The 12,151-nt window shown below is 46.9% G+C and overlaps 1 protein-coding gene across 4 annotated transcripts in view; it reads left to right on the top strand.

The window, feature by feature from the left end:
* Nucleotides 1-8,714: 8,714 nt before the first annotated feature.
* Nucleotides 8,715-12,151, top strand: part of GOLIM4 (golgi integral membrane protein 4) — a 114,118-nt gene continuing 110,681 nt past the window's right edge. For 2 of the 4 annotated variants that reach the window (XM_033958664.1, XM_033958661.1), the window contains exon 1: nt 8,716-9,217. In XM_033958664.1, the coding sequence (XP_033814555.1) occupies nt 9,019-9,217 (199 nt within the window). In that variant the 5' untranslated portion in view covers nt 8,716-9,018. Of the gene's footprint in view, nt 9,218-12,151 lie in introns of all 4 variants that reach the window. The other 2 variants (XM_033958662.1, XM_033958663.1) reach the window with 2 other exon arrangements.

The raw sequence follows: 12,151 nt of genomic DNA, 5'->3' as shown, positions 1-12,151 counted from the left end.
TAGGAGAACTCAAGCACATTTACCCCCCCCCCCCATCAAAGGTACGCAAAGCAAAAAAAAAAAAAAATGACAGTCTAATAGCCACCAGAGCAGCAAAAATAGACCACCACCTCTCAAATCTGCTGAGCACAACGCCCAACTACAAAACATTCAGGAAAGAACTGAAAACCATATTATTCAAGAAATTTGTCAAATGATCTAACAAAACTGTATCGACCCTTCCCAGATCCCGACGCATACTATAGCTGCCAACCTTGGGAATGCCCAGGCTATTTTCTTGTTGCAAACTGCCTAGAACTGAAAGGTATTGGCGAGATAGAAGACACCAATGTAATATAATGTATTCTGTAGTGGAATAATGGACATTGTGGTTGAGAGGTGATGCTTTTCTTGTTGACTGATTTTTATATGGGTGTTTGCATTCTGCTTCATTTTTTCAATCAAGTTCCTTATATTCAACTTAATGTATTTTATCTGTTCTATGTATTACTTCTTTCCCTGCCATGCCGGTATTTTCTGCATTATATTGTAAATGCTTTCTGTCTTTATCTGTTTTTAAGTCCATTATTCTAATTTGTATTTTATCTGTATCCCATGTATTAGCTCACCTTGTTGTGAACCGCCCAGAACTTTTTCGGTATGGCGGTATATAAAAATAAAATTATATATATATAATGTATGTGATTTTGTATATGTATATATATATACTGTATGTGATTTTGTGATCAGCTTTGGAAAAAGTAGACATTAAATAAACTCTCTCGTGCATATTAATTGTGAATACCCTGAAAACCAAACTGGCTAGAGAATACTCGAGGATTCACCTTGAAAAGCACTGCTATACTGTAGTAATGAGATGCATAGCAAACAATAGTTAAACTTGTACACTGAATCCAAAGTACTTAAATAAAACAGACACAAAAACTGAAGTTAACTTTTCTTCCTGTTTAGCTAGTTAAAAGTTACATTTTACCATTTTAACCTCAATGGTTAGACAGCTTGAGGGTCCTAGGTGTGAATCCTATTCCCATGTTCACAGAGAAGCGGGTAACAGGAAGTGCTTGCTCCAGCACATAATGGCTGCATATTGGGCTGCTTCCTCTTTCTGTGTCAATCTAGGCCTGTTTATTTGAACTGCAGAGCTGTAGAAAGGCCTGTATAGTTCACGCATTAACATTTCAGCCTTTCATGTCCTCCTCTTCTTGCTACCTGATCTTTGCGGGGGACGGGGAGCGAGACTGAGGAGAGCACCCGATACCATTGGTGAATATGTTCCAAGGGATGAGTGAGGGGGGGAGGGCAAAGCAAGATGAGTATGTCATAAAAATGGGGGGGGGGAGGAGACAAAGCAGAGCAAGGTGAGTGTGCATAGGAATAAGAGAGGCACAGGGGAGATAGATATAGTGTACTTGGACTTTAGCAAAGCTTTGACACAGTGGCGCATAGGCGACTGATAAATAAACTGAATGCATGCGGGATGGGTAACGTGACCATTTATTTTTTTTCTCAAAATGGGACTTCCTCTCCGACGTCAGAATTGATGTTGGGGTGGGGGGGGGGGAGGGGGGACTTGTGTAGTCGCGGCTGCACCTGATCTGTGCTGATCCGAGCTGCGTCAGAGAAATCCCGGGCTGCGCGAGCGCCTGTCCCGTTGTCCCCATGCAGCGCTTTGGGATGCTGTCACTGAAAACGGGACATTTTAGCGTCCCGAAGCTGTGTGTGGGGACAACGGGACAGGTAATCTAAAAACAGGACGTATGGTCACATTAGGCATGGGCCCCAAAGTGACAAACTGGATTAAAAGCTGGTTAAGTGGAAGGAGACAAAGGGTAGTCGTATATGGAGTTTGCTCAGAGGATAAGGATGTTGTTAGTTGGATTTGTAGGTACTTGGAGGGCCGCAGAAAAAATAGTTAATGTATTATTAAAGAAATGACAATTTTGCATGAGGTAAAACTCTCTTTATAGTTTATAAACTTCTCGGCCCCCCTCCCCAAAGGCCTGCATGTTCCCCTCTCTTTGCAGCATCCTCCATCTTCCCCCTGGCCTTCTGGTCTTAGTTTCAGCTAATTACCGCAGCCTGCAGAGACGATCACCGGTGCTGTAGCATTCCTTGCAGGCTGCCATCGGCCTCCGCAGCACATTCCCTCTGCCGCGATCCTGTCCCTCCTCTGACGTCAGGGGCAGGATCATGGCAGAGGGAACGTGCTGCTGAGGACGACGGAAGCCTGCAACGATCGCTACAGCACCAGCAATCCTCTCTGCAGGCTGCGGTAATTATCTGAAGGTAAGAGTGGGAGGCCAGTGGGGAAGCCAGAGGACACTGCAAAGAGCGGGCCGCAAAATAGTACCTGGCGGGCCGCATGTGGCCCCCGGGCCGCGAGTTTGAGACCACTATTGTTGGTGGAGTGCCGCAGGGTTCTGTCCTTGGGCTGGCTCTGTTTAACATCTTTGTGAGTGATATTGCGAAAGGACGGTCTGGCAAAGTTTGTCTTGTTGCGGATGATAACAAGCTCTGTAATAGGGTAGACACTCCGGAGGGTGTGGATAACATGAGGCAGGATCTGGCAAAGCTTGAAGAAGGGTCTGGTAATTGGCAACTAAGATTTAATGCTAAAAAAACAGGGTCATGCATTTGGACTGCAAAAATCCAGAACAGTGTAGTACAGAAGGTGAAGTACTTCTGTGTATAGAAGAGCGGGACTTGGGGGTGACTGTGTCCGATAGTCTGAGGGTGGCAAAACAGGTAGAAAAGGCGATAGTCAAAGCCAGAAGGATGCTTGGGTGCATAAGGAGAGGAATAGCCAGTAGGAAAAAGGATGCAATAATGCTGTTATACAAGTCTCTGGTGAGGCCCCTTTTGGAATGTTGTGTGCAATTTTGGAGACCACACCTTCAAAAAGATATAAAGAGGCTGGAGTTGGTCCAGAGGGCTGCTACAAAATTGGTCAGTGGTCTTTGTCATAAATCGTATGGGGACAGACTTAGAGACCTTAATATGTATACTCTGGCGGAAAGACGGGAGAGAGGGAATACGATAGAGACGTTTAAATAGCTGATTCTGACCTCTTCTCCTTCTCAGCCAACAGACACAAGAGAAGCTCCCACTTGCACTTCGTTTCTCCCCCGGTTAGAGGTCGCAAACTAAAAAAACACCATGAACACCTTCTCTCACATCAAGCAGCTTTATGGGGTAAAGATCTAGAACAACTGCTCTCGCCCACCACTTACGAGGTATTCAGGAAGCGCCTCAAAACTCACCTGTTCCTGAAGTATCTAGACAGCTGACCCGTTCTTCTCTTTCCCCTCTATAACGGTTCTCTTGCCCTATCCCCCTCTTGTTTTCCCATCCCTTAAGTTCTCTCAACTTGTACCTCATAAATCTTTTGTAAACCCCATAGAACTTAACGGTACTGCGGTATATAAACTGTTATTATAATTATTTTGTATTATTATTATGATTCTCATCCAGTCCTGAATAACATGAAAACAAGCAGTATGATCTTGAACAGCTTTATCCACCGATGGGTCCACAGGAATCAAAAACTATAAATCATCCGCATAAAAATGAAAAGACACTCCCATTTTCCACACCACCATACATAAAGGTGACAAATAAATATTAAACAGTGCCACAGATAAAGCGGATCCCTGAGGAACACCACAACTTAGGTATAAGCAATCGGATTTATCCTGACCTATTTCAACACAACATGTCCTGTTTTCCAAAAAAAGACCAAAACCATTGCAGTACCGTCCCTGCGATCCCCATCGCATGCAACCTCGCTAACAAAATTTGATGGTAAACTGAATTAAAGGCCGCTGAAACATCCAAAAGAACCATGTAATAAGAGATCCTCTTAGGGAGAGGAGATAGCAGATGTTGTAGGTCTGGATGGGCCATTTGGCCTTTATCTGTTGTCACGTTCCTACGAAAATTGAGCATGAGTGGTGGAGAGGAGGCTCAGTGCTGTAGCAGCAGTGGTCGTGAATGGAGGAGCCCATGCCAGCAAGGGGGCCTGAACACAAATTGGGTGGAGGACCCAGAACCCCCTCATGGCTATGACCCTGTTTTGGGGGTAGTCTTAATTTTGGGTCTTGCTGGGAGTTAGGAGAGAGAACTGGGGAGGCTGGATCCTGAGGAGATTTTTCTGTGCAATAAATGCTACAAATAAAACTATGTAGCATTTTCAAATCTTTTGAGCAGAGTTCCCCGTAGGAGTAATCTGTTATGCATCCTGGTAGATGTCAGGAATAGCCAAACCAAAAAAAACAAACAGCGTGGCTTTGTGGAAACCCTAAAACCCCATATGCTACAGCAAAGTAAACAAGCAAATTTACAAAAGAGGCTAAGAAGGGTCGTCACCACAATTCAGGCAGGTAGAAACTGGCCAGCTAGATAAAGAAACAAACATGGGCGGAGTGGAGATGTTGAGCAGAGACCTGAGAACCAGGAGATTCCAGTTCAGAGAATGGCACGGTGACAAAATCCATCACCGTCCCCGTGGATAACCACAGGAAGCCATCCCGTGTCATTCTTTAGTGTCTATCTCAGCCTCTGTCCTTCTATATCGGGGGTCGGCAACCCGCGGCTCCAGAGCCGCATGCGGCTCTTTTTCACCTTTGCCGCGGCTCCGGTAGTGTGTCACGCAGGCATGCAGCTTACAAGTCCGGTCGCGGCGGGAAATAGCCATGCTGAGCAGTGAGCTCAGCACGTACACAGATGAAAGCCTTGCTTGCTGATTGGTCCGGCGGCCCCGCCCCGCCGTGCCGCCGTACCAATCAGCAAGCAAGGCTTTCATCTGTGTACGTGCTGAGCTCACTGCTCAGCATGGCTATTTCCAGCCGCGACGCCGGACTTGTAAGCTGCATGCCTGCATCGCCAGAATTTAGGTAGGCTGTTTTCATCCCCGTGGGAGTCCCGTGGGCCAGGGGGCGTCCCCATGGGAGTCCCGTGGGTCAGGGGGCATCCCCGTGGGAGTCCCGTGGGCCAGGGGGAACAGGGAGACAGAAAGAAAAAGTTGGGGGAGAGAATGAGGTCTGGAGGAGAGGAAACATACAGGAGGCTGAAAGAAAGGAAGATATAGTGAGATGGACACAAAGAAGGGTGATGCTGGAAAATAGGTGGAATGGTAATTCTGACAAACACAGAAGGGAAATGCTGGATCAAGGAGAGATGGTGCTCAGGCTGGATGGAATGAGGAGAAATGCCTTGTTGGCCCGGAACTTCCTCTCCTACGTCAGAATTGACGTCAGGGAGCGGAATGCTGGTCAGCGCGACGCTTCTGCAGGGAAAGCTTGGGACGGCGGTGGCTTGGGGGCTATTCCCCGATGGCGGTGGCAGCAAACCGAGTGGCTTGGGGGAGGGCACGGAGAAAGAAAGAAAGGGGGCTGACAGGGAGACAGAAAGAAGGCGGAACATGGAGACAGAAAGAAAAAGTTGGGGGAGAGAATGAGGTCTGGAGGAAGAAAGATTGGATGCACAGTCAGAAAAAGAAAGTGCAACCAGAGACTCATGAAATCACCAAAAAGCAAAGGTAGGAAAAATGATTTTATTTTCAATTTAGTGATCCTGTATATAGTATTAAGATAAGAAACAATATATGCAGTGTTAGATTTGTTTTATAATGGTTTTGCGGCTCCAAGTTTTTTTTTTCTTTTCGAAAACGGGTCCAAGTGGCTCTTTATGTCTTAAAGGTTGCAGACCCCTGTTCTATATCATCATTGTTCAATGCAAGGCTTGAGGGTCAGTGACTGGGCCCATTCATACTCTGATTCTTATGTGAGCCAAGTATAGGATAATGAAGCCATTGTGACATCATTGATGTGATTGGTTCCGAGGTATTGGTGAAATTAGGCATTATGACAATGAATTCTAGAGTTTAAGTAACATAAGAACATAAGAATAGCCCTACTGGGTCAGACCAATGGTCCATCAAGCCCAGTAGACTGTTCTCACGGTGGCCAATCCAGGTCCCTAATACTCGGCCAAAACCCAACATTCCATTATCTCAGAGTAAGCAAGATTCCGGAACCTCAAAGAGTAGCAACATTTCATACAGAATCCCAAGGAATAGCAAGTTTCCGGAACCCCAAAGAGTAGCAACATTCCATGCTACCGATACAGGGCAAGCTGTGGCTTCCCCCATGTCTTCCTCAATAACAGACTATGGACTTTTCCTCCAGGAACTTATCCAAACCTTTCTTAAAACCAGCTACGCTATCCGCTCTTACCGTTGTGTACGAAATAGTTTCTCTGGTTTGAAAATCCAAATACACAATATCAACCGGTTCACCTTTATCCACATGTTCATTCACCCCTTCAAAGATACTGAACTTAAAACAGAAAAAGATAACCACTCTGGAATGTTGCTACTCTTTGGGTTTCTGCCGGGTACTTGTGATCTCAGTCCTTCTACACCAGCATTCTTCAATGCAAGGTTAGAAGGTCAGTGGCTGTGCCCATTCATACTCTGATTCTTCCCTCTCTCCTTAAAGAATGGCATGGAGATGGTTTTCTGTGGCTATCCGCGAGGACGGGAACGGTGATGAATTTTGTTACCGTGCCATTATCTATCCCAGTTCAAATCCCCCTAGTGATCCTGGGCAAGTCTCTTAACCCTCCTTGGCCTCAGGGACCCGTTTACTAAAGTGTGTTAAGTGCCAACGCACACTTAACGTGAAAACAGACTATTGAAAAATGCAAGGTATATTGGCCATTAATACAGTATGTGCTAACTACTGTATTAAGTATTTTTGGGGAAAAATTTTTTTTTGAGAGAGCATGGCATGGATGGATAATGGGTTACAAAGGCTGAAATAGTCAAAGTTCCTATTTTTTGTTTTGGTGATGGATGGATAATGTGAATGGAAGCATTAACCAGCTAGCACATTTGGATTATTGTGTGCTAACTGGCAAATGTGGAAGTACTTAGTGGCTCCTATTTCGGAGGCAGTAGGTCCTCCAATATTACTTTCTCCAGGTAATGTACACAACAAAACTGCAGTAAAAAGTGGTCTTGCACCTCCTTACCTGCAAATATTTGGTAGTTAACGCCAAGGCTAATTAAGTCATTAAAAGCAACTGACCTTGTTCTAGACCAGTATCTCTCAAACTGTGTGCCACTGCACAGTGGTGTGCCCTGAACAGATTCCAGGCGAGTCCTGAGAATTCTAGAATTTTACTTTATTTTTAAAAATTCCCTTCATAAGTATACAAGAGAATAGATTACATGTGCGTCACCTACGCAAGAGTCTGTCAATGTTATGAACGTCTATGTGCATAAGGATACAACCACCCAGACAAGCATCATTCTTTGACATGATTGGTCCTTGAAAACTAGTACTTGCTTTATTGCTCAAGTCCTAACTTGAGCAATAAAGCAATCAAGGCTTTGTTATCACTTGAATCTTCTTATCTCTCTGAACTTGGATTTTCAGCTCTGACAGAAATTAAATAAATTTAAAAAAAAGAACGACTGCAGATGGTAAATGATGGAATGTGTGCTTGCTTGTTGACTATCAAGCTGCATTTTGGAGTTAATTTGCACTCAAAAAACAAGCAAATCCATCGCATTGATTAACAATTCTATCTACTCTAGTTTCACCTTTTACCCATACATAGGTTAAAGAACTTTATATAAATAACTCACATTTAATTTGTTGTGTTGGTTTTTGCAATTTTATCATTTCAAATATAATTTGCCACGAAAAACATTTGCTCCGTTTAGTGTGTCAACAAAGCTAAAAAAAAAAGTTTGCGCAAGACACTGCATGCGCAAACTTGCGTGCTAGTTAGAAACGTTAGCAAGAATCCTTTCCCCTCGATGTAGCGGGCAACTGCACCACAAGAGACGTTTCCCAAACTACCAACCCAACAGCGCGAGAAGGGCGTACACAAAATACTTCTTGAACTGCACCCCCGGGCCACGCCCAAGACGGACAGGGCGCAGCTCCAATCCAGCGCCTCTCCTCCAAAAAAGGCGGGGCTCTTTAACCCGACGCTCATGGGCGCGGCCGGCTGCGCCACCTCTTCCGCCTCTCCAGCGTTGGATCGGGGGGGGGGAAGGGCCGGGGTGACTCGTACAGTGCCGGGAGAGTGGGCCTGAGCCTCCGCGACACGTGATGTTAAAGCACTTCTAAACTCCGCCCTCATATCAAGACGAAATCCGTCCTCCAGAAAAGGCGTGTCCCGGAACGAGCAACGCCCGATGGGCGCGGCCGGCTGCGGCCCCGCCCTCACCTCTCGCCGCTTGATTGGGAGGAGTGGTAGGAAAGGGGCGGGAGAGGGGCTTGAGCCTCCGTGACACAAGATGTCTCCCAAAACCCAGCAGCAGGAGCGCTTCTGTAAACCCGCCCCTCAGGCCACACCCCCCCCATATCAAAAGGGACAGAACGCAGCACCAATCCGGCGCACCTTCCTCCAGAAAAGGCGTGTCCTGGATCGAGCACCGCCCCCCCTCCTCTCGCCGCTTGATTGGGAGGAGTGGTAGGAAAGGGGCGGGAGAGGGGCTTGAGCCTCCGTGACACAAGATGTCTCCCAAAACCCAGCAGCAAGGAGCGCTTCTGTAAACCCGCCCCTCAGGCCACACCCCCCATATCAAAAGGGACAGAACGCAGCACCAATCCGGCGCACCTTCCTCCAGAAAAGGCGTGTCCAGGATCGAGCAACGCCCGATGGGCGCGACCGGCCGCGGCACCGCCCCTCCTCTCGGCGCTTGATTGGGGGGGAAGGGGCGGGGCGACACGTACGGAGCAAGGAGAGGGGCCTGGGCCTCTGCGATGCTCTCGCCGCCGGCCGCTCGCCTTTTGTTACGTTCCCGTCCGGAGCTGCGGCACTTCGGGGGCGTCCCCACGCGCGCTCTCCCCCGTCTTAGCCTCGGCGGCATGTTCGGCCCGGCGTGCTGAGAAAAAGTTCTGCCCGGCGGCCCCGCGAAGAAAAAGTTGCGGCTCTCTCGGGAGAAGCGAGAGTCGCCCCGACCCGGCGAGAACGCTGGTGCCCGTCGCCACCCCCGGCCCCATGCGGGGCCCCATGGGGAACGGGGTGTGCTCCCGCAGGCAGAGGCGGGTGCTGCAGACCCTGCTGCTCCTGGCCGCCGTGCTCGGCTTCGTGTACGGGGCGATGGTGACCTACGATCTGCAGAAGCAGCTGAAGAGAGCCGAGGCGACGGCGCTCAAGTACCAGCAGCACCAGGAGACCATGTCGGCGCAGTTGCAAGGTAGGGGGGGGGGGGGGGGGGGGGGGCTTTGCGCTAGGAAAAGTGAATAAAAATGCCCAAATGGGGGCTCCGATCGCTTCTCGTGCGCTGCAAGTGCATTTTGTGGACGGGCCTGTGGACGGGCCCGAGGGACACAGATCTGACTTTGTCTTGCATAGATGTGGCTGATCCCCCGGCTGGTGAAATGGTACCCGATTTGTCCTGCAGTTACAGATGTTCTGGAGATAATTTATTATCTACTGATATAAAAACATGAAAATTCAATGAAAAAAGTACTTTTTTATATGTCAGTAGATAATAAATTATCTCCAGAACATCTGTATCTACAGTTTTTTGTTTGTTTTCACTGTGGATCATTGAGTCTCCCCGTTTTCCTCTGTCTTAAGTCCCTTCCCTATCGGACAGGTAAACTTTCCGAAAACCGTATGTTTTTCTTATTATTTTTTTGAGTCAATGGGCGGTTGATTTGGGAGGCCGGCTTTTAAGTTCCCTGCAGCAGTGAATTTATGATGGGTGTGAGAGCTTTTTAAAGGGAACAAGTACGGTAGGTTATAAAACAAATCAAAGAAGATGATGACTTTATCTGGGCTAATTTTCTGTATCGAAGGCAAATACAGTTCCTGTTTCAAATGAGCAAATAGACGAAAAACAAGAACAAGGATGCAGGCTATGTTTTATTATATCGATTATAAATGTGGTTAATATTACCACCCTTCAAACAAACCTAAGGACCCCACACGGTCCGTGTTTCGGTAAACACACCTTCTTCAGGGGTCCAGGGTTGATAAGGTTTGAATTAAACCACAATATAAATTGATAGTGAACATAGGCCTGTACAAATCTGGAAAAATTGCGCACTGACAATCTCGGCAAAATGAGCAAATAGGCACGGGGGAATCCATTGCTTATTCCTAGGATAAGCAGCACCAATCTGTTTTAGTCCTTGGGATCTTGCCAGGTACTTGTGAGTTGGAAACAAGATACTGAGCTTGAAGGACCTTCTGTCGGTCCCAGTATGGCAACTCGGGTGCTTATGATTGCTGGGTTTTCTTGAATGGATACAGGTTGGGAACTGTGCTCCAGATTAGAGAACGACATGGGGGACAAACAAATTTTCCCCGTCTCCGCGAGTTCTTTTCCTGTCCCTGCCCCATTCCTGCAAGCTCCGTCCTCATCTGCACAAGCCTCAAACCCTTTAAAATCCTAAGTAGCAACATTCTAGAGCTCAGATTGTGATGTCATAATGCCTCATTCCACCAATGCCTAAGCTCCGTCCTCATCTGCACAAGCCTCAAACACTTTAAAATCCTAAGTAGCAACATTCTAGAGCTCGGATTGTGATGTCATAATGCCTCATTCCACCAATGCCTAAGCTCCGTCCTCATCTGCACAAGCCTCAAACCCTTTAAAATCCTAAGTAGCAACATTCTAGAGCTCAGACTGTGATGTCATAATGCCTCATTTCACCAATGCCTAAGCTCCGTCCTCATCTGCACAAGCCTCAAACACTTTAAAATCCTAAGTAGCAACATTCTAGAGCTCAGATTGTGATGTCATAATGCCTCATTCCACCAATGCCTAAGCTCCGTCCTCATCTGCACAAGCCTCAAACACTTTAAAATCATAAGTAGCAACATTCTACAGCTCAGACTGTGATGTCATAATGCCTCATTCCACCAATGCCTAAGCTCCGTCCTCATCTGCACAAGCCTCAAACACTTTAAAATCCTAAGTAGCAACATTCTAGAGCTCAGATTGTGATGTCATAATGCCTCATTCCACCAATGCCTAAGCTCCGTCCTCATCTGCACAAGCCTCAAACACTTTTAAAATCATAAGTGTTTGAGGTTTCTGTGGTTAAGGCAGAGCTTACAAGAATGGGACATGAAGAGCAACAAAACTCATGGGGACGGGACAGGCAAATTGAGTTTCTGCAGGGATGGGGACAAATTTGTCATTCTCTACTCCAGATACTGGCTAAAGGAGCAGGGATCCTCCTGCTCCCTTTGAGAAAAATCCAGTACCTGGAGGCGAGCTCTGCCTTAGTCAGCATAAGAATTAAGATACTGGGACAAACTGAAGGTCCATCAAATCCAGTATCCTGTTTCCAACAGTGGCCAACCCAGGTCCCAAGTAGCAAAACAGATTCTATGCTGCTTATCCCAGAATGGGAATAACTATGCTAGCCAAAGAATCTTGAATAATTAGGAAGGCAGTATGTTTTCTCTGGGGGCAGTGTCTCCAAATAACATCATAGCAGTAATGAGATAAGTTTGTGTTTTTAAGTTTTTACTTTGGTCAGAGTCTAGAGAGCAAACACGAAGTTAATAAAAACGATCTCATTTTTCATGCTTAGGTGTTGACTCAGAAATTGGCATAGTAACCTTGCTTCCCTTTTGTGGGCTGTAAAGTTAGTGCATGTTCAAAATTTCAGGATTAGAGATTTTCTTTCTCTGCATTGTGTGTTTGTGTATATCTATAGTGCGTTGAGGATGCATTTTCTGGATGTTTGCACTAGAGGTCGGCACGGGGACCGTGGGATTCCCGCGGGTTCTGCGGGAGTCCCGCGGGAATCCCACCTAACCCACGGGACTCCCACGGTGACCCCCCTCTAGCCAACGGGACTCCCAGGGGGATGGAAGGCTTTGGAAGCAGGGTTCGTCCATATAATATAATGGACACGTCAGCCTTAGTAAAAGAGGGGGTTTATAAGTTAATTACCTGAACAGAAAACAAAAAAAGGGTTCCACCAAAGAGATTCCACAAGGAAAACAGCAGCGCAAACACAAAAGAAACCGTGGAACTGATGATCCTGTCAGAAGTAATTGCTGCTTTTTATGGGGACAGGCGGGGATGGAGGTAATTCCTTGCGGGGACGGGTGAGGACGGAGAGGATCCTGGCGGGGACGGGTGGGATTTCTGTCCCCGCACAAC

This window comes from Geotrypetes seraphini, chromosome 9 (genome assembly GCF_902459505.1).
Source record: "Geotrypetes seraphini chromosome 9, aGeoSer1.1, whole genome shotgun sequence".
NCBI lineage: Eukaryota > Metazoa > Chordata > Amphibia > Gymnophiona > Dermophiidae > Geotrypetes > Geotrypetes seraphini.
The sequence above is the reverse complement of the archived record's forward strand: the minus strand, read 5'-3'. Positions and strand labels throughout refer to the sequence as shown.